Source organism: Ptychodera flava, chromosome 20 (genome assembly GCF_041260155.1).
Source record: "Ptychodera flava strain L36383 chromosome 20, AS_Pfla_20210202, whole genome shotgun sequence".
NCBI classification, from domain to species: Eukaryota; Metazoa; Hemichordata; class Enteropneusta; family Ptychoderidae; genus Ptychodera; species Ptychodera flava.
In genome coordinates this window covers 38,375,575-38,398,355 of record NC_091947.1, presented here as the reverse complement: position 1 = coordinate 38,398,355, position 22,781 = coordinate 38,375,575, and the positions used below count along the sequence as shown (strand labels likewise).

The 22,781-nt window shown below is 37.3% G+C and overlaps 1 protein-coding gene across 3 annotated transcripts in view; it reads left to right on the top strand.

The window, feature by feature from the left end:
• The window catches only part of LOC139120882 (metaxin-2-like), a 213,640-nt gene that overhangs the window by 151,734 nt on the left and 39,125 nt on the right, over positions 1-22,781 (top strand). For 2 of the 3 annotated variants that reach the window (XM_070685503.1, XM_070685504.1), the window contains exon 7: positions 9,945-10,021. In XM_070685503.1, the coding sequence (XP_070541604.1) occupies positions 9,945-10,021 (77 nt within the window). Of the gene's footprint in view, positions 1-9,944; positions 10,022-20,886; positions 21,946-22,781 lie in introns of those variants that run through there. The other variant, XM_070685505.1, reaches the window with a different exon arrangement.

Sequence of the window (22,781 nt, the reverse complement as noted above, 5' to 3'; positions counted from 1 at the left end):
ATCCCATGTATAAGGCCAAGTAAAATAAAAATTTAGTTTCTCATCATATTCATATTGCAAAAAGGATTAACCCTTAAGACGCCATAGACTTTCATGCCATATAGCCTCCCATGCCAAGAACTTTTTGAACCAATAAACTTGACATGTTACACTTCTTTTAGACAGGTACAGTGTGTTTCCTGTGATTGGAAGCCCAGCCAAACCACTATGAATTTCAAAGATCAGGAAATGAAGAAGCTTCGAGAAGTCTTTCCATGTTTGGTTTAGCAAATGGGGGGTGGGAAAATGGGCTTAAAATACACATTTTTGGTTCAAAATGTATTGAAAATGAATAAAAGACTCCAAAAATAGATCTTATAGTCCAAAAACCTGCAAACTTTTACACATTTTAAATGTCATGAAAAGACACATATTTTGGTGAAAATTTTCAGCAGCGGAACTTATCAAATGTAAATAATAAACAAACAAACAATTGTTGATATTTGTCAATAATACAAATACCACAAACCCTTCAACACAGTTACACAAAAGCATATAATACAAGTGAAATATAGGTTAAGACCAGACACAATATCAATCAGCAACATGATTGAATTTCGTAAACAAGATCTTTTATTCATTTGTCGTTTATTTATTTATTTGTTTGTTTGTGTATTTCTTTCTGCATCGAAAGGTGAAACCATGTAACCAGGAAAAATCTGTTTTTATTTTTTTATTTGGATTCTGATTGCTATCAGATATGATTCAGTTGTTGCTGTTATGAAATGAATGTTGCCATTAAAGTTAGAGAGGATATGTTTGAAAGGTGTTGGCATTGCAAGTAAACACAAACAACTAATTTGATTGATATCATGAACAAGCTGCCATCTTACAAGACACAAATCAGAGCCCGTATTCAGCTACGTTATAAGCTACCCTGTGATTGGCAAACGACGAAAAATTTCACCACAAAAACACACTACCTGAACTTCTGAGGAAATAAATTCGATTCAAGAACTAAATAAAATAAGTTTGAGGTACAATAAGAACGACATTTTGCCTCTGAACGCTTTCGATAACCGTACTTGCCCTGACGTTTGATCGTGACGTCTCCGTAAATCATGACAGTCAATGTGAACACACATACGAAAGTTTGATCACGTATTTTGACGAGTACGCAACATAATTCGCAAGTAAATGAACAGAAACCAATAGATATGATATAAATAATTACATATCGGGTATATTTCGACAAAAGAATATGTTATAGACGTAGGAATATGACGCGAGATAAACAGTTCGGAACGTGCCATGTTGTACGTTTTGTACACACAAACCCATGATCGGCGGCCATCTTGGCCGTCTCGATACACGGTGAAGAATGCCGCGATACCAAAGTTTACTTGACATAAACAGACCTGATTGCGCCAAAATCACATATTAAATTAAGATTTAGTGAAAATCCTTTCAAATTTCTTCATCATTAGTGTTTTCGGCCTAGAAAACCGAACTGACATACTCAAACTTGAGCTTTCAGAAGGCTGGTCAATGCGATGCTCCGTGGTGACGCCATTCAAGCCGCTATTCAACTTCAAAATCACGTTCGGCCGATCAAAAAAAGTCTTCATTTTCTCAAAAATTATCCTCAAAAAATACCAAAACATGTCATTTCTATAGAGAAATGGCCAATAACTTGTCACAAAACGATCGTCTCTGGGATGTACAGCAAGAAAAAGCGTTCAGAATGTCTCTCACTTCGGCGAAGTCAGCGACCAGATCTGATTAGATATTCACGGTAAAAATAGTCGACCCGATTTCCTCGAAAGGTCGCTCAAATTACTGGAAATTGCCGTAGCTACAACAGATGATGTCATTATTTTAGTCCTTATATGGACCTGAAGTGGGTTCAAAGGGTCAGGAATGGATTTATTTGTCAGGTGACCGCTTAAACGCGGGAAATCAAGTTCCAAACTTTGCGTGTGCGAACCTCAGGCCGTGTACGGATATATCCGTGCATGGCACTGAGCGTGAGTTGAGCGTGTACAGATATATACGGGCATGGCGTTTTAAGGGTTAAGTGACACAGTTTTTAGTCCCCATGGATGAAGTCCAGGGCCTTATAGATTGGGTCATGGTGTCCGGGTCATTGTGTCCGTTCGTCCATCCATTCGTCCCTCCGTTCACGCAGATATATCAAATATTTTGACAAAATCTCCCGTGACCTCGGTGACCTTTGACCTCAACTTTGTCCATAACTCAGTAACCACAAGTGCTACACCCTTCATATATGGTATGATAGGACACCTTATGACGCCACATATTGTACCTCATTAATTATGTGCATATCTAATTTTGAGCGAGCCAATAGAGCTAGGTCTGATTTTTGGTATATAGGGATGACTTAGCAATTCAATTTTTTTGACAAAATGTCACATGACCTCAGTGACATTTGACCTGAAATATACATATTTGTCCATAACTCAGTAACCACAAGTGCTACACCCTTCATATATGGTATGATGGGACACCGCATGACGCCACATATTGTACCTCATTAATTATGAGTAGTTTCACAATGTGCCAGTTGTGATCAAGTGCCATTGGCGCTATTTTATTTTTATATATTTAAAAACTGCTGTACATGACCATTATCTGGTGAAAATTACAGTGATTACCTGACTATGCAAAGCATGGTCAATAAAGTATCAAAGAAAATTATTGGTATAAAAAAAATTGCTTAGGTTTTGTAAATTAATTAAATTTGCAAACTCAGTGAAAAATCAAAAGAGCAGTTCATCAATACGACAAAGCTATGATCAACTGACTCATCTGTAGTCTCACATTTCATACTTCCATGCACAGACAAAAACCTTGCTGTAATTTGTTCAACCATCTGTCTTTGTTCTCTTCTCGGTGGTTTTCTTATTTCCTTTTTTTTATAATACCGGATTTTTCTGAGAGTACGCCCAGGGCCGTTAAACAGAAAATGGCTACATTGTCTGCTTCACACCTGTAGCTAAATAACGGCCCAGGGCCGTAATTCGGTAAAAATTTACCGCCAATTAACTAAAAAATAAAGGAGTATTTTATCACTGTTGATCACAAAACCAAAAATAAATGACGGTAAAACGCTGCAAAACATCCACTCATTTTTTTCTCTCGAGTTATGTTTTCTTTTCGTCATTGTGCGCTACAAATTCTAACAGATCCATCTTCAACAAAAAGGACACAATGTCGCAATTTTCTGATGCATCATACAATAACATAAACTGACACTCATGCACTCATTCCCGCACGCATAAAACTAAACTGAACCCAAGATACGATCAAGATTTCTTTTATTTGTATATCAACACAAATTGCAATAATACACATCTCTTTGGAAAATGAAATCACACATGGAAAAATAAATTACGAGTCAGGTAAAAATAACGCATGGATAATCAACGCACAACCGTGACAACACAAGGTCCCATTAGCTGTGGGTCCATAGCTGTGGTGTTTTCAGACAGGATTCATGCCTTTTACGGGCTGGTTTTGACTTTTACGATTTTAACCCCGCCACCACAGCTATGGGATATTCCATAGACTAGCGTCCATGTTCCCCGCAAGCACCCTTTGCGGAAGTTTGCTCGACGATATTTCGAAATATTTTCCATCCAAATTACAAATTGCCAACACTCATCGACAGCTTGGTTATTAGGGACTAACCAGACCAGAAGTCCGCTCAAAATTCACTGAAATATCGCCTTTTTTTCTAAGTTTGCCCGACATGACTACACGGAGACCGCCATTTTGCTAGCGTAAAACTGTTGGTCGAGGATCCCTGCAGTACGTCACTACAGTGACGTAGCGGTGACCTCTCAACTGCTAAACACAAAGTGAGAGATTCTTCGTGTGATATCGATGACCATCGTTCGTCTTAGGGATGGACCATTAGATCTTGGGAGGGGGGGTGGTCACAATGAAATTGTGAAATTTTTTTTTTACTATTGTAAATTTCTGAAATTTTTTTTTCCAATTGAGATTAGCTGTGCAAATTTTTTTTTTCAGAGTAAATTTTCAGATTTATAATTTTTTTTTCGTTCGTCGCTGTCTGAAGATAAAGAGGGCAAACATGTGGTGCCAAGCACCACAAGCGGCCACGCAAGCGGTCACCGGGAAGAGGTCAGGAGAGGGCTTGTCCCCTGCTGCTGTTGGAGCTTTTGAAAAATAGAGATTAAAATGGTGTTATTTGGTGGCACTTGGGGAGTATTTTTGCGGGGGAGGCCTTTTGCTGTTGGAGCTTTTGAAAAATAGAGATAAAAATGGTGTTATTTGGTGGCACTTTGGGAGCATTTTTTCGGATTACACATCTTCCTCTGAAACATGGTCTTCTTGCTCCTCAGTAGCTTCGTATGGTTTTGAAAATTGACTATTTTGGTTTCCTGGCTTCCCTTTCTACTGCATGGTGAAATGCCTACATTCACCCCACCAAACATCATGCATATCTCATGATTTACAATTGATTTTGACAAGCTGAGAAGCTAAAATAAGCTAAATAATATAGTGAAATTCGCATATTTGTGTTTTTTAGAGCAATTGTTGCCCTTTTTTGATCAAAACATCTATTTCTCTGTAGCAGCATAGATGTGTTGAAATTTCAATATTTGTCTTTTTGGCAATTTATGCCATTCATGGTCAAAAAATCTGTATTCTCTGAAAGGGCTTGTCCAATTTCTTTGAAATTTGCTACACAAAAACGATTAACCATGCAGATTTATTCAGTATTTGCTATCGAGAAACTTTCAAAGTTCAACCCTTTTATGTGTTTTTGTGTTTGGATTTGTTGGATAGATGGCATTCTACGTAGTGTATTGTTGAATGTTAAAACATGTGTTGCTGTTGTTATTTGAGGCTGTTTTTTGAGAAAAAAGAATTGAAAATGCCTTTTTAAAAGCAAAATAATACATAATGACTTGATATGTTGTTTTATCATTATTGACGTGTTTCTACTTGTTCACCCATTCTTGCATTCATCATTGTAATAAAATGCTATAAAAAATGAAACTGATGTGGCCTGCATCTGTTTACCTTGATCTTAAAAGGCAAATACAACTTTCTGTCTTGACAACCATACCATAGTTTCAATAATTTACCTAGTGTACCTGCTTGGTTTGTACGCAGGAAACAAGTAGTAAACAGGCTCTATAATTTCATAATTTTCAAGTGATCAGAATACAAAAGTCCTGAAAAGATAAGATATAATCACAACTTCCAATATAAGGGATACAGTCACTCTAAATGTATAAATTAAAATTAAAATGTGCCGGGAGGATGTATTAAAAATACAGAAAGTTGCTTACTGTCGGTAAATCTAAAAAAAATTCAAAATTTTAAAGACTTTTGCAGATTTTTTTTTTACGCCTTTGTCTTCTTATTTATTTTTTTTTTATTTTGCAAACTAGTTTGAAGATTTTTTTTTTCCTAACTTTCTGCTCTGAAAATTTTTTTTTCTGTTTTTGACCACCCCCCCTCCCAAGATCTAATGGTCCGCCCTTATGGACATTCCCAGTCTCACAAAACTGAAACCAAACTTTACTTGGGGGGTGGGGGAAAGTTCAGTCCTAGGATCTATGATTATTCGTGGCGCGCGGATGCTGGCCGTAATCTCTTGGTTCTGTTCAGAAGTTGAGAGGTCACCGCCTACTACGTCACTGTAGTGACGTACTGCAGGGATCCTCGACCAACAGTTTTACGCTAGATTTTACTTGCCAATAACAAAAAAGGAAAAACCTTTTTAAATTTTTATATAGACATTTTTTTTATATATGCCTTCATGGTTTGGTCGAACGCATTCAAATTTAAGCGAAGAAAATCATCGATCAGATTTTGACGTGTGCACGTGTTCTGAGGAGGTTGACCTAGTTTGTAAGTGTGACAAGTTAATCAAAGTAGTCGAACTTGTGAAAATAGATACAGTGTTTCACATTCGTTGCACGCAAAGAGGTCAATAATCGTAAACAATGTGGATCATACCATTTCTACTACGGATTACTACTACTATTACGTTTGTGAATGCAACAAATTTACGCGAAGAAAATCATCAGATTTTTGTATCAAAGCGAAAAAACTTGAAAAGTAATGATGTACATTAAATAAAAAAATAATGAAACAGAGTTATTTTTTATGATAGTCATTTTATTTATTTCATGATCCCCATCGTGCAGAATGGAAAATTCCTGGCTCCTGCTTCATCTGTCAATCATTGTCGGCATCGTGTGGCAAACTCTAAGGGACCGTCTCAGATTGTCGCAGAAGTTCAAGAAACGAAATTTCTTCGTTTAGATCAAACCCCCTCCCCCCTCCCCCTAAACGAAACTTCAAAAGTGCGAAATGTTCATGTCTGCCTGAGAGTACAATGTTGCATTTTGCTATAGCTACTAAAGACGTATTCCCCTTGCCACATTACAATTAAAGTAAACGATCAGATTTGAGTACTAACAGGGCATTTTTACCGCATAAAAGTTTCATTTTATTTTACTTTCCCTTTTTGCATCTCTTGTGCTGTTGTTTGTCTTTGTGAACACGCAATTTGTACTTGGTAGGGGCGGTAAATAAGCGAAAAAATTTGACAAGGGGGCCCAGGCATGTTCAATCATATTAAAACGACTATGACCAGGTGCATAACAAGTGAGAATAAAGACATCTAGTGGTTAGAGCAGACGCTTATAAATAGCACATTTTAAAAAAATGATACTTTTTGTCTTTGTATAATTTGATGAATGAAATGTTTAGGATACAATGTTCCTATCGGTAAATTGTGTTTGGGGCACAAACGAGATGGAAACAGTTACAAATTTGTTGGCACGAGTGTGCAGTTTTTCTTCAATGTAAAATAAACACACGAAAACTTGTGATCACAAAATAAAAGTGCGAAAGTGAAGTTCACTAATTGAATGGAGGTCAAACCCCCCTCCCCCCCCCCCCCCCCTAAACGAATAAATTTCGCTTTTTGAACTTCTGCGACAATCTGAGACGGTCCCTAACGTTGACTTTGCGTTCTTCTGGATCATTCCACCTGCATTTTAGTAGCATAAATAGGGGGATACGGACATATATCGCCGAAGTAATTATCTTAGAAGTGTAACTTATTTTATTTTGTACGCTATATAAAACCTTTTGACCTTTGTGTAGGTAATTTTTTTCAAGGGGAGTCAAGTTGAAATGCCGTAGACAAAGGTTGAGATGAAATTTAAAATTCTTAATAACGGCCCACCCCCTAAATAACCGCCCATGGGCGGTTTTTCGAGTGGGCGTACTCTCAGAAAAATCCGGTAATAAGCTATTTAAACCTAGTTTCTTTCCCAGCCGAGAACAATCAATGAACTATTTGTAGTTGGCAACCGTAGCTGCCCGCCAGCCACATCGCATGCATCATGTATATGCATAGCGTGCATTCGTAACACATTTGCATTGTTTGGGTGTCTCGAAACTACCCAAACCGTACACGACCGAAGTATACAAACTTGGATCTTGAAACTTTTTTGCGCATGCTCATTTTAGCTCTGGGCAAAGTCTGATGCCATCACTTCAGTCTGTCAGTTGCATGCTCAGGAACTCTGCTGTCGATCATCGGTCAACGTATGACAGAGCAACGAATTATTTTGTTCAAAGGCTAGATGCTGAATGACTAATAATATTTCGATAATCTGACCGATCTAAGGATTATTTTGATACGTTAAAAGTTACAGAACCGGTGTGATTAACGATGGTGCACGCTGTTTGTTGTGCTGCTATGCTGGCCGGCGTGAACTCAAACTACATCCTGACGCAACGTACATGGTCAAATGTTTTGTACAATGCTTGCAGTGTTTATGCTGGAAAATTTGGATTGCGGAAAATAACGTAGACCTATTTGTAAAAATGACTAGTTGTTAGAATAGTAGGCTAGATAAATAATCCAGTACGTATTTTTGATTTATCATTTGAAATGAACACCTGCATGTCGAAATTCTTTGTGCTTTGGGAAAACAGTCGGTCTGGGATTGCAGGACTGACGTGACTTTCGAAGACATCTGTAGGGTCAATGATCCCAACACGGCACTCCGTCACGAACTTTTGCCTCGCGTGGCGAAGGTGTAGCAAATTTTTTTCCCCACATCGGACATTTATTCGCAATTTGCGACTGTGGCAAATGTTAGAGTGAACCCTGAATGTATCCGTTATGCACATGGCTATTATGAAAGCAATGGTCGATAAGAACTATGAACAAGATGTAAAGTCAAAATACTGTGACTCATCAGGGAAGTGGCAGCTGCCCAATCTACAAGCTCTACCAGTTGGAACTATCAACAGCGGAAACTGAACAAGAACCGGACAAGTACAACAACACCATACACATGATACATGAGTCTACCGAGTGGCGGACATGTTTAAATTGCATTATGGGAAATATTACAGAGTACGTCATGGGGTCATTCATGCCAATACATTCGAATCATCAAGTGTACATACGCAAACAATAACGATCAAAACCTCATGGCCTGAGCAGCCATTGTTTGTTTTTTACTGTAGTTCATTTCTGCCAAATGTGATTTTGTAGCACTGTTGGGTGTTGTTATTGTTTTATTTATTTTTTTTATTTATCATTTCTTTATTTATAACTAATCCGTTCACAACAGTGCAGTGATTGTCCATGCAGTTGACAACATTCGTAACACTCTGAAAGCCATATTATGACGTTGTTTCATTATTGACAATCTATTGGTCGAGCGGCATACCAAACTTCTACCGCTTGTAAACTGGCATTCAGATGTCAAACGGTGAAACCATGCATTTGCCAAAATATTGAAAGCTATGTGTTGGTATTGGGCAATATTAAGATATCTTTCTGGCGCTGTGATCGTTACTGTAACCTGGCCCAATTTACTTTGTTATAAGCTGCCCCAACCCAGTCGTCACTGCATGTTCACTGAAAGAGACACTTTGTGACTCACTCATCAAAATTAAGGGGCATGCACACTTGTCATACTAGGGGCAGTCACAGTTGATGTTGATTTGCCTTCCTAGGAAGTGCTTCCCGATACCATTACGATCATCATCCAGTTCGGTTGCATCATCTATAGCTATGATCCTTGCAGCACCTGTATTAACATTGACATCGTTTTTGTCAGCTTGCGATGTGCTCGGCTGTGGATTTATCACCTACCAGTTTCCTGAAGAATTTGACCTACTTGTTCTCTTGGACACAAGTTGGTACAAATTTCAGGGTTCCAATCCATGATAATACTGAAAAATACGCTGACTCAGGATGAGCGCCCATCAAACGATTGAGTTCCATAGCAATCGCGATCATTCATCACCGCAGCGCACGTGCCTACACAATGCAAAAGAACTGGATTTTTCAATAATACCATCTTTGATAAACTGTTTCAAATTCTGCTTTCAGACTTTACCGCTGTCAAAGCATGAATATAACATTGCACTACTATCCATGGAGACTGAACCACAACTATGTCATTGGCTATTCTTTTTGATGCATACACTCCACGTCTGCATGCACATTACAAATTACTGCTGACAGCTGATATTTTGTCTTTTCCGAGGGATTACATTTTGACTAGAAACAACAGCAAATTTTACAGGTCGCTACAAAATGTGATAAGGTATCACCCCAGGTGCAAGGCCTCATTCATATACTGTAGACATCTTTGCTTGCTGTGTTTGTGCGCGATTGCCGCAATGCACACTGTCATTGTCAGTAACTTTTTCAGGGCCAACAATGGCTCATACAACATACTAACAAACTTCTATTTAAAATTATAGTTGTCCTTGTGCTATATTTTTAAAAATGAAATGGTGGCAAAGTTTTATATATTTAAATGTCTTTTTAGGACCTGAAAGACTTTGCACTTCTTCTACCGGTATACATGCATGTCTATAAGATGTAGAACTTTTATCAATAACAGTTTATTTGTCCACAGATTTATGAAGAGGTTGACATTTGTTGTAAGGCTTTATCAGAACGTTTAGACAATCAATACTTCTTCTTCCTTGATCGGTAAGTAAACTTAAATTTAAACACATATACAAGAATAATCATTCAAATTTAAGAATCCTATCTACTTCACTTTCTTGAAGTAAATGTCACCAATCTAAATCAATCAATCCTTCTGAAGCTAGTGGCTGAGGGCTTCTGTCTATATTCAAGAGGAAGTTTATTCCATAATCGAGGAGTGGTGCATAAGAATGGTCATCCACCACTCTGTTATCCTGTTTGTTTTAGTCTGTTCATCTTTGTGTCACTCCATTTGTTAGCCTGGTTTTGTTTGTATGTTCATCTTTGTGCTACTCCATCTGTCTCTCCATCGATCAAAAGACCAAATTTATGGAACTCATATTCATAAGTATAAATATTTCATCAAAGATGATCATATTTTGTAAATGAGAGAACTTTTATGAGAACAACGTCGATTTTAACAAATATGGTTACATTATATAATATGGAATATAAAACAAACTTGCCATTTATTTAATAATTGGTTCGAAACCTTCCCATAGCATTGATTTAAACTCAAAAGCTAGTAAAGTAACTAAAACAAATGCCATGGCCAGTAAACTCGCTATGACCTAACATTGAAATACCTGTCGATAACAATAACACAATACGAACAAGGTAAATGTCGTCAGATCGTTGTTATAAATAAACTAATCATCATAACCAATAACAACTTGTATAGACCAGATATTAGATATGCGATGTCTATCTCCAATATATATCATTGATAATGTATCGGGAATAAGCAGAAGCAGTCAATATCAACCAGGCATTTATCCAACCTGGATGATTTACGAAAAGTTCTTGAATACGTATGTTGACGCCACTGCCCTTTCCAGCTGTCTGGTACAACCTTCTTACACTGATCGGTGTTCTGTCGGCTCCATTTATCCCAAGTTGATATGCTGAAGTATCCGCTATGTGCAGATAGGGATAGAACTTGGACGTCATTTCCTTAAATGCGCTCGAAACTCTATTGAAAGTCCCAATCATACCCATGTCCATCAACAGTGTTCTTCCTATTACCTTGGTAATGATTTCTGGTGGGAGTACAGGTGCTTACCTAATTGGTCCTGTGTTTCCATTTACTGAGTTTTCATAACTATAATGATGTTGGATCTTCTCGTTATCCCTGTTAGTAGCATTGTTGATACATGTGTTGTCATCACTATCAATCCTCTCACCAGCTTCAGTACCTTTGTCATCATTATCATTATTTTTGTGTTTATCATTATTACCTTCGTCATCACGAGCATGGTTTCTATTACTATCACCATTTTTGTCAATGTCCCTGAGACTTCTGGTATGATTGTTAGAGTATATAGTTTCACCAGTTTCTATTTAATATTCTTGGAGTAAGGGACTGGTCAGTTTCTTCGGCCGGGGGGGGGGGGGGGGCGGTGGATTCATGGGAGGGGGGGGGTCACCCTGTTTTAGTCCTTTGTGCCCTGTGGGCACAAAGTACTAATGTGATGACGCGGCCTCTGTTGTCGCATACAGTGGGCCGTATGCTGTGGATGCAGGTATCTCGGAAACGCTTCAGTAACTTTTTCTGAAATTTGGTCTAGTGGTCACTTATGCATGTATCTCAAACGGTCTTTTTTTTTTTTTGATTGAATCATTTTAAAGTCACTTTTTTAGCTTTTTTGTGAAAACCACTATTTTCAATTTTTCCTCAAAACCACTGATGTGATTATTGTGATATTTGGCATGGGTGTTCATATAGTTGAAATGCCGTCATAAATGTTCAAAATTTGGTGATACATGCCTTGTATTATTTTTAAACAATATTTTCATCCATTTTTATTAGCTACTATAGACTATAGTCTATAGAAGCTATTGGGATGGGTATCTGTCCGGCGTCCGTCGTCAGTCTGTATGTATGTATGTATGTATGTATGTATGTATGTATGTTTGTATGTATGTATGTCCGTTTGTGAGGCGTTCGTCCACTCAAATATCTTGAGAACCGCAGTACTTACTGATTTGATATTTCTTGTGTAGATGAAAAATATGATTTTGAGAAACTATTTTTTTTGATTTTTTGATATTGTTGAAAATAGGCAAATTAATGCCAAAAAAGGTGTTTTTGGTAAAAAATCTTCTTCTTCATAACCGCTGGTCAGACAGCTTTGTGACTTAATATACAGGTCCCTAGGGATAACCCAACTTAGATTTGTTCAAATTGTGATGAAATATGCAAATGTGTATTTTTAAGGAATTTTTTTGTCATTTTCGGTCAAAGTTTGACTTACATTGTATGTAATTCTTGTACCGTATAAACCCTATCAATTCACCCAGAAAAAATAATTAATATGATTTTAAATAATTGCATTAATTAGGAAATCATCAAAGCCAAAATAATTTTAGTGTGGAATTATCAGAGCGTTCAACTTTTTTTGACAGTTCATAGTGAAATGCTTACCATCTTGGAGGATTAAAACATGTAAAGGCAACTTTCCTGAATCCCAACTTTGATATTGCTCATAATAGTTTGTCATGATAGGGTGGTCAAATAAATAGAGATAGAGAAAGTTCTAATTTTCATTTATGGTTGACTTGGTAAGGATAAAATAAGATTACTTTTTGAGGAAAAAAATAAGAGTGGTCAATTAAAAGAGTGGTCAAAGTGATAGGGTTTTTATGGTAAAGCTGGGCTGTAAGATTCCTCATGTGCTATTTATAGCAATTATGCAATCTGTGTAAACAGTGCAATGAAAGTGTAACATGATGCCTTATAATGCTTTTGATGACCTTGAACTTCTTAAGTTACAAACATTTGTCTCTTCAGTGTGCTTTCTCTGAGTATGTACAGTCTCAACTTATTCAACAGAACTTACTTACAATATTAATTTGAAAGTTAAAATGTGCTCGGTTAATAGGATTAAAAATACAGATATAGATAACCAGCTGAAGATTCTTTATAACCTGACAGATATGCTGTTTTATTATGACGTAAATCTTGATTCAAGCAAGACTTGTTTACTTTAATTAGAATGTAATTAACTCTCGTTTATTTGCTATCATAGACTAATATAGTCTGATGAAATATGCAAATCTGTATTTTTACAGAATTTTTTTCCATTTTTGGTCAGGCCATCCTGAAATGAGGTATCAAAGATATCCACCTTCTTCATCAATACATGTGTCACAAAAGGTTATTCTCTACATAACACAGCAGAGCTCTGTCAACTGTTGAGTCACTTGTTTTTTCAAAACCGCTGGTCAGACAGCTTTAATATTGGTTTACATGTCCCTAGGATGACCTTAGTGAGATAATTTCATACAGTCAGGAAATACTTAATTTTGTATCCATGTCTATAGTAGCTTCAGGGACTTTGGCCCTATGTTTTTATATTTACTTGATTTTGACTCACTTTCGCTAAAGCTACCTTCTGCGCATGCGCACAACTGTAGGACAAAATCTGAGTTGAAGAATCGGTGGACGCCATCTTGTTTCTCGGTCGGGGCACATTTTTTACGTTATAAACGTTTCACTGTGTATTTCAATATGATCTATAGTTATGAAGTTGACAGTGATGCACTTTTGCGGATGTCGTGTATTTTTTGGTACGAAAGGCGCCTTTGATCGACTGAAGAATGATGGCCTCCGTAGGCGATAAACACCGGTACCGGCAGGCATATTATCAGTTCTACTGAGGAAGCAATCCACTGGCCCGTATAGGTCAGGGGCTCACTTAGGGGAGAACCACTTGATTTCTGGGGGGGGGTATGGAGGATTTTGAGAAAAAAAAATGTCACCAGGTGAAATAAAAGAAAAAAACTAAGCCTGTAATGACTTGAGAAAAAAAAATTCTCATAACAGACAGAAATAAAAAAGGAATTGTCACAATGCAGTTGAAATGAGCAAAATTTTGGAAACTTCATCCTCATGTATTCTTTGCTGGCATGCTGCCATAGGCAGCGCAAATGTTTCTACCACAAGCAATTCTTATGTGGTTTTTTTTCCAGCGCTTACGATATAAGCATTTACTACTTTACACCTCAGTGCACTCAATGTTTTCCTTCCCTTTTCTGACCCAAGAAATCATATTTCAGGATTTCTGTTGCAATATCTCAATGGTATAGGCAATATCTAGATGGGACTATTTGACTCCTGTAAATTGTGAAAATTTAAAACACAAGACAGGAGTCAATAAACTAGTGTTAAAACCAATACATTATTCTCTCAATATAAATATGTTAGAAAGATTACAAGTTGACAATGAAAAATTGAGGAACAACAAATATAATGAAATACAATGTGTGAGCCTTGTTTCTCTGACCACAAAAGATAACATCCCCCCTGAGAACTTAAAAGGAATTGACTGTTTTAAAGAAAAGCAGGTATAGTACTGATCACAGTTGATTTGCCAAAAAAGTGTTCTACAATTTAAAGTTGTATATATACTAGACTTTCCATTTTGTTTTCATTTGTTGGAATGTAAAATGAATACATAAAACCATCCTGTGATATGTGAAACACTGGCTTAAATTTGAAAATTCACTGCTACTCCATTTGAAAAAAAAATTGATGCAGGTCTGACAGTAGAAATAAAAAAATGCTGTCTCTCTGACAAAAAACTTTCCTATACCCACTTCCTGCATACCCCCGAAATCAAATGGGTCTCCCCTTAATATGCGCATGCGCATATAACAAGTTAACGTTGTTTTGCAAGGACTTTGAAAAATCAAACCGACGCCATCTTGTTGGTGCGAATTTTGACGTTTTGGGGTTTTTAGCATGTATTTGATGATGTTTTGTAAATATGAAGTTCACAGTGATGGTACTTTTGTTGCTGTCATGTATTTTTTGGCACGAAACGCTCCTTCGATAGACTGAAGAATGATTGCCTCCGTACTCGGTACTCCCCAGTACCGGCGAATCCATTGCTTTAGCGAGGCAATCCCACCGGCGGCCCGCAGTAATAGCTGGGCGAGAGTGAGGGAACGCTCTGTCCTTCTACCTCCATGCCATAACAAACTAGCGTCGTTTTATGTTGATGTACTGTTCTTTCGACACAGCGATAACTTTTAGTTTTCTGTTGCTTATTTTGGGTAATTTCGACAGTTGTGCATTGATTTTGACATCATTGTTGACTTCGATTGCTAAAGACAGTGTGTGCATGCTTATGTTGACCGATTTACTAAGGAAGTACGTGCAACTTCAGAATCACGGCATAATCCGACATGGTATAAATTTGGCATGATCATCAGATCATACATGATCCGAGATTGCACTTTAGCAAGGTCACGATAACTAATGTTGTTTGTTTCACTGTCGTTAATACCTATATTTCCACTAAAAGACCATTAGAATTTCCTCCTGCTACTTTGAAATCGTGCACTGGCATGCATGTAGTTGTCAACATCACTATGCTTGAATGTAGTAGACTCTTACTATGAATATATCGACTGTCACTGCATATTGCATATGTGTGCAAGTCACTCCATATCATATCAAAAAAATGTAGTATTGCGACGTTTGAGCTGCCAGAAGCCAGAATTTACAGTTTACGAGAAAGTTATCTTACATGTAAAACTCAGTTCTACTGTGAACAAAATGCAAGCTATGTTGTGTAACTATCGTGAATAGCATAATATTTTGTACCTATCACCGTGTCAGAAAATCAGAAGGTAACAACCAGTCAGACAAACTGTGGTCAGGATGATACTGTCCAATTTTAATATTTGTCTCTCGGCACACACCAGATACTCATGACTGTAAAACAACATTTCCATATAATTGTATATTCAGTTTTTATATTTAATTTGCTTTTCACCATATTGTATGTCCTTCCCTGCACTACATAATTCAAAATTAAATATCGTTTTTGGCCTATACATACTTGAGGGGTAAGCTTATTTAGTCTCATACATTAAAGATGCACTGTTGACATACAGAGTCCAAACTTTTTATCATTGTATTGTAGATAGGTGTACACTCCAAATACTAAGTACAAGTGTGGTGAGTGTAACAAGCAAATGTTTTTTAGTCAATGGCCCAAATTTATTTTCTATATGATGGACAATAAATACATGTCACATGTATTTATGTAATCAATGCCAACAGTCCAGTTTAAGTAATTTGGTTTAGATTAGCCATTGGCTAAATTTTCTCCCCTTCTATAAGTTCACCGTTTCCTGTTTTAGATGTTGTTGATCCCATTGAGTCCCATCTCTAATTCTTAATTCACTTCTAATCGGGGTTGTTGATACTTAGAATCCACACTTGAAGTTATGCTGGAGCAGTAACCAACCAGTTCAAATAACTTTCATTATGTCCAAACAATTTGACTTTTTGCCAAATTTCACATTTATGGCAAATAATAAACAGTAAGGAGGTACAAATGACGTCGGTGCCCCCGGGCCCCATGTTTGACTTTGGTGATAGGGGGGTCACCATGTTTTTGAAATGCCCAGTGGGGGGGGGTCAGTGTGTTTTTGAATTTCGACACAGGCTTATCATTGCCTAAAATGCATCATGTCAGCCTCAAATTTCATCATTCAGTTGCATTTTTCGGCACGCCCTTCGGGCGCATAACTTTAATATGAGACATATTTTTCAGCACGTCCAACTTTAACATATCAGGCATACATATATCAGAGATATCTGTATGTTCAATATTTTTCAGCATGCTCTTCGAGTGCATTACTTTAATATATCAGACATTTTTCAGTACGCCCTTCCTGTGCATGACTTTAAAATACAAGACATACCGGTATATATCAGAGATATCAGGACGTTTCATATTTTTCTCCGCGCCCTTCAGGTGCCATACTTTAAAAAATAGTGTCAATGACACTGTCCTCCCATTTTACAGATATACTAACTACTGGTACACACATGACATTGCATTCTTACAGGTTGACTAAGAAAATTCCATTGCTCCATCTCATAATGACTTTTACATGTCTGACAGAAAACAACCCTAGGATAAAGACTATCATGTTTTACAGCAATCCAACAAATACTTTTAGAGAAAATTATTTTTTGACAAAAAATGGGAAAAATTATGCTTCAGAGACTACAATTTCGTTTCGGTATAACGGGCAAATGTCTATCTTGGTTTCGTTCGTACCTCGTTGATCGCCAGCAATGCGTCAAGATTGGATCTGCATCATCCCCATTTTCTCGCATGAAATACGGTGTTCCGCAAGGATCTGTTCTCGGCCCTCTCTTGTTTACACTCTACACTGCACCTCTTGAAGACATCTTCGTACACCATGGGATTGATTGCATGATATACGCGGACGATACGCAAATTTATGTCATCTGCAATAGACCTGACGATATTCGTAATAACATTGAACTCTGTGTCGACGACATCCGCAGCTGGATGAAATCTAACATGCTTGTACTGAACGACAACAAAACTGAAGTTATTCACTTCTCATCACGTTTAAAATCTGATGTGACAAAGCTAGACAGTCTGAGAATTGGTCAATGCGACATAATCCCTTCAATTTCAGTCAGAAATCTTGGCATTACTTTAAGTCAGGACGGTAGCATGTCTGACCATATTAGTATGTTGTGCAGAAATGGTTTCTTCTCTTTGCATAGAATAAGTAAGATTCGTAAACTTCTTGACAGATCTACAACTGAAAAACTAGTCCATGCATTTGTGACGTCTCACTTAGACTATTGTAACAGTCTTTTGTTTGGTATCCCTAGAGGACAACTTGCTCGACTACAGTCTTTACAGAATGCTGCGGCGAGGTTAGTTTCTCGTACGCGCAAATTCGATCATGTCACACCCGTTCTCAAAGATTTACATTGGTTACCTGTAGAGGCCCGCATCAGATTTAAAATTCTTTTGCTTACATTCAAAATTATCCATGGAAATGCACCTATTTATCTGAGAGATTTATTAGATTTATATGTACCTGCCAGAGACCTGCGATCGAGTGACAAATTTTGTTTAACCCAGCCCCGTGGCAACTTTAACAAGACATATGGACAGAGAGCGTTTTCAGTATGTTCACCCTTACTATGGAATGATTTGCCATTTGAAATTAAGACCGCCAGAAGTGTAGATAGTTTTAAGCGCAGTTTGAAAACCTACCTTTTTACTCAGTTTTATTTGTAATTTTCTGTTTTAATTTTTTAGTGTGGTTGTATTTTTTAAAATTATTTTATACAGCTATGTACAATGTGCTGAGACGTATGTGTAGTGCATTTTAAACAATTTTTAATAATAATAATAATAAAATTGCCCCACAAATACAAATATGAAAATTTCACCACAATTTGAACAAATCTGACAAAGGCCAACCTTAGGATCATACACACAAGTTTTCAAGGCAATGGGATGAGCGCTTTCAGAAAAGAAGATTTTTTGACCAAAAAACCCCGGGAAAATCGCCCAAAAAATACAACTTTCAAAATTTCACCACAATTTGAAGAAATGTAACTTAAGTCACTATAAAGAGCTGCATACCAAGTTTCAACGAAATCTGGCCAGTGGCTACAGGGTTTTAACAATTTTCAGGATTTTTCCTTTCTTCCCCTTCATTTGCATATTTTTGACCTTGACATGTTTATTTCAACAAATTCACATCTCCAGCCCTGGGTGCACCTGTCCACCAAATATTAAGATGTCAGGTGCTGCGATTTAGGAGTTTTTAATGTGGATGGACATACATCCGCACATACTAACGAACATACATACATACAGACAGACAAACAGACAGACATGTATACATTTATTTTTACAGCTTTTAACCTCCAACAGCCAACCAACTTGTCAATATCAGCTTGTTCAACTTGATACTACTGCTTATAATAATATAAACAAGAGTTAATTACATTCTAATTAAAGTAAACAAGACTTGCTTATCAAGATTTACGTCATAAAAAAACAGCATATCTGTCAGGTTATAAAGAATCTTCAGCTGGATATCTTTATCAGTATTTTCATCCTATTAACCAAGCAGATTTTAACTTTCAAATTAACATTGCAAGTAAGTTCTGTTGACTAAGTTGAGCCTGTAGGTACTCAGAGAAAGCACACAGAAGAGACAAATGTTTGCAACTTAAGAAGTTCAAGGTCATCAAAAGCATTATAAGGAATCATGTAACACTTTCATTGCACTGTTTACACAGATTGCATAATTGCTATAATTAGCACATGAGGAATCTTACAGCCCAGCTTAACCATAAAAACCCTATCACTTTACCACTCTTTTAAAGGGCCATTATTTGTAACTTTTGACCATTTCTTACCTCGGAAGATTCCATGTTGGAGGCTCATATTTGTTGCAAAATGTTGTTTTACGAAGAAACAAGCATGATTAGTGATGTTATAGCCACATAAAACTGCTAATTTTTGTTCAAACGTGTTGCCCTTCCGAGCTCGTTTGTTGACGTCTGGCATACTAAGCGTGCTGGGGAGAATGCAGATATGGTTACGCTGTGATCACGCGAGATGTACAAGTTCACGTTTATTGCGGGATCAAAACAACATTGCGTAGTGGATTGCCAGACATCTGGCTACGCAACATGCTCGGACAATGGACTACGATGTAACTACCAGGCATAAGTAATGAATATTTATTTTGCTGTAAATGGCTCGTGCAGGTGCAGAAGAATGCCTACGTTGCAATCCGCGTGTCAACAGAGTTTGTATTTCTGTCTGGACAAAAATTGATATTTTCGTTGTAAAATCACATGTTATTTAGTTGTAGGGCACGTAATGTTTCCGAATAATATGCGATTCTTTGTTATTTGACAGGCTATTCAACATGAGCCAGTGATCATTTCAATCAAAACTAACGGAAAAATCGCAAGAAGATACAGCTAATGGAACTTTAATTGACCACTCTATTTTTTTCCTCAAAAAGTAATTTTATTTTATCCTTACCAAGTCAACCATAAATGGAAATTGGAACTTTCTCTATCTCTATTTATTTGACCAACCTATCATGACAAACTATTATGAGAAATTTCTTTTAGATAACATACAGAGCACAATATATGACGGTTCAGAATATGTCAAAGTTGGGATTCAGGAAAGTTGCCTTTACATGTTTTAATCCTCCAAGATGGTAAGCAGTTCACTATGAACTGTCAAAAAATTGAACTTTCTAATAATTCTATACTAAAATTATTTTGGCTTTGTTGATTTCCTAATTAATTCAATTATTTAAAATCATATTATTTATTTTTTTCTGGGTGAATTGATAGGGTTTGTACAGTACAAGAGTTACATACAATGTAAGTCAAATTCATTTAAAACATCAATTACTGTCTAACATTGCATCATTCCTATAAATAGCATCTCAGCCTGGAACAGCACAATTATAATCTGCTCATTTACACAGGCAGTACTTGACTTTGAATGAATGACCTACTACATTTCACCTATGTAACAAATTTGAAAGCATGGCAAAAAGTACCACAAAATTTGCAAATTTCAGCTTGAGTTCACAGAGTCATCTTCAGGTCACTCCTAGGAACCTGCACACCCAATTAGAAAGTAATGGCATACACAGTTTCAAAGAAGATTTTTTTAACCAAAAATGGCAAAAATTGCCCAAAAATACAAATATGCAAATTTTGCCATAATTTTGATGAATTCTATTTTGAGTTATCACAAGGCACCTGCACGCCAAATTTTAAAGTGATCCGACCATTAATGTTGCAGGTGACCGAAAGAGACCGAGATCCTGAAGCTGATCAGCAATGGCGGTGAATTGGCAATGTCCGTCACCAATTGGGTCATGTTGCACGGCCATACCTAACGCCTCAACTTTTTCATCATGAGTAAATGGAATACTATTATACCTTTTGCGGTGTCTTTGTTTCTGTGAACAAATTTTACATTGATGTTCACTTTTCCTTGTCGTACTGGTTATGTCTTTAACAGAAAACCAAGCTCTTAAGACACTGTTATTGGAGGCGACTCAAACCTAATCTTATGGTGATGTAACCTTTAGATTCCTTTTATCTTACCCCGTATTACACTGTGTCTCTGAGGCTCATGGTGTTTTTTGTCCCTGCACTTGACAAGAACTCATTCATTAACTTTGTAAACACACGGAGGATTTTTACCGAGTTCACGATCTACAAATCTCTGAGCGCAACGTGATGATGCCTTTGATGAAGCAGCTCTTATTTTCTTCCTGTTTAACTCAAACCCACGTAAATCTCTGGGCCATGGTTTTTGATATGATTTTCTTACCCTAGATCCTAACCTTTCAGTTGGTATCACATCGGAAGATTATGGTGGGGGTACAACTAAACAGTTGTTTTTACAACCAAAATATACCTCAAAAGGGGATTTCCACTGAAGTTCTTCACGACTGTCATCATTGAGAATTGTGGCATACTGAGATAGGTGTTTTACCCAGTTGACTCCTTTTTAAGGTAGCTACCAAATCCAGCATGATTTGTTTCGTAGACTTCTATGTGAGCGTTCCACTTTTCCCTGACTCTGTGGATGATATGTTGAACTAGAAATTATTTCAACATCAAGGGATGTCATTAGCTTTCTCACTGCTCCCACGAATTCACTACCTCTGTCGTGTTGAAGGACTCTCTGTGGACCATGTTCTATGTATATCTCTCTCAGGTGCCGGGCTACCTCCTTGCTTCTTTTTGTCACCAATGGCCTTAACCAAATATATCGGCTAAAGATATCCATCACCGTTAATACTGGATTTTTCTGATAATGGGCCCAGGGCGTCTATTCAGAAAATGGGTAAATTGTCAGGTGCACACCTGGAGCTAAATAAACGCCCAGAGTGTTAATTTGGTAGGGTAACAAACGCCCATTAACTACTCACAAACGTGTATGTTTGAGTCAAAGCTCATGGAAACAGTGATAAAATAAAGAGTAAAATGTAGCAGAACACCTTGTTTGAACGTTCTTTTTTTTTCTTTTACGATCTCTTCCTCGACAAATTCTGACAAAACCACCTGCGCCAAAAAAGGACACAATCTTACACTTTCTCTGATCTGTACATGACCTGGTAATTCCACACCAGACGTAGACTCTCACACATGCATGCATAGAAGTACAACTGAACCCAGGATACAGTTCAACAAATATCTTTTATTCATATTCACTCACTTTTTTCTTAGAGAGAAAAATCAATTCAAACATTTATGTACAACACGAATATCTTAAAGTGAAACGAATACTAAAAAACAATACAACAAATTTTAAATCTAAAACGAAAAAGTTCAATGCTTTTCTGGAATTCAAGTTCTACGACTATAATCTACAAAACTACGGTAAGTCAACTATGCTGCCTAAAATCCTTCAAATCACTCTCATCAGTGTCCGACAAAAAAATCACCATGGCTCGCTCAAATCCACTACTGTCGAGGTCATTTTCTTCATCACTGCTTTCGCTCTCAACGGCTGTGTTGCACGACTCATCATCATCTCCACCACTCAGCACATTCTGAAGATGACTGTTCAACCTGTCCATCGCCATGGTGTGTCCCCTGCTGCCGATGCCACAGCATTCGAAGGCCCGTTGAAAATCAACGCCGGACTTCAACTTTTCAGCAGCACGTGAAACAAAGCTGAACACTGTCTCCCAAGAAGGTCGTCGACGGAAGCCCTTAGCGGTGTACTCTTTAGGACCAGTGGTGAACCATTTATTCCACTGTTCACGAAGGGCGGCTTTGAAGGGGGCGTTGAAGCTCACATCTACTGGCTGTAGATAACTTGTCGTTTTCGCTGGGATGAACTTGACGGATGTTTTGTAGCAATCTTCGAGTAACGTCAGATTTGTCTCCTCTTTGTGTGGC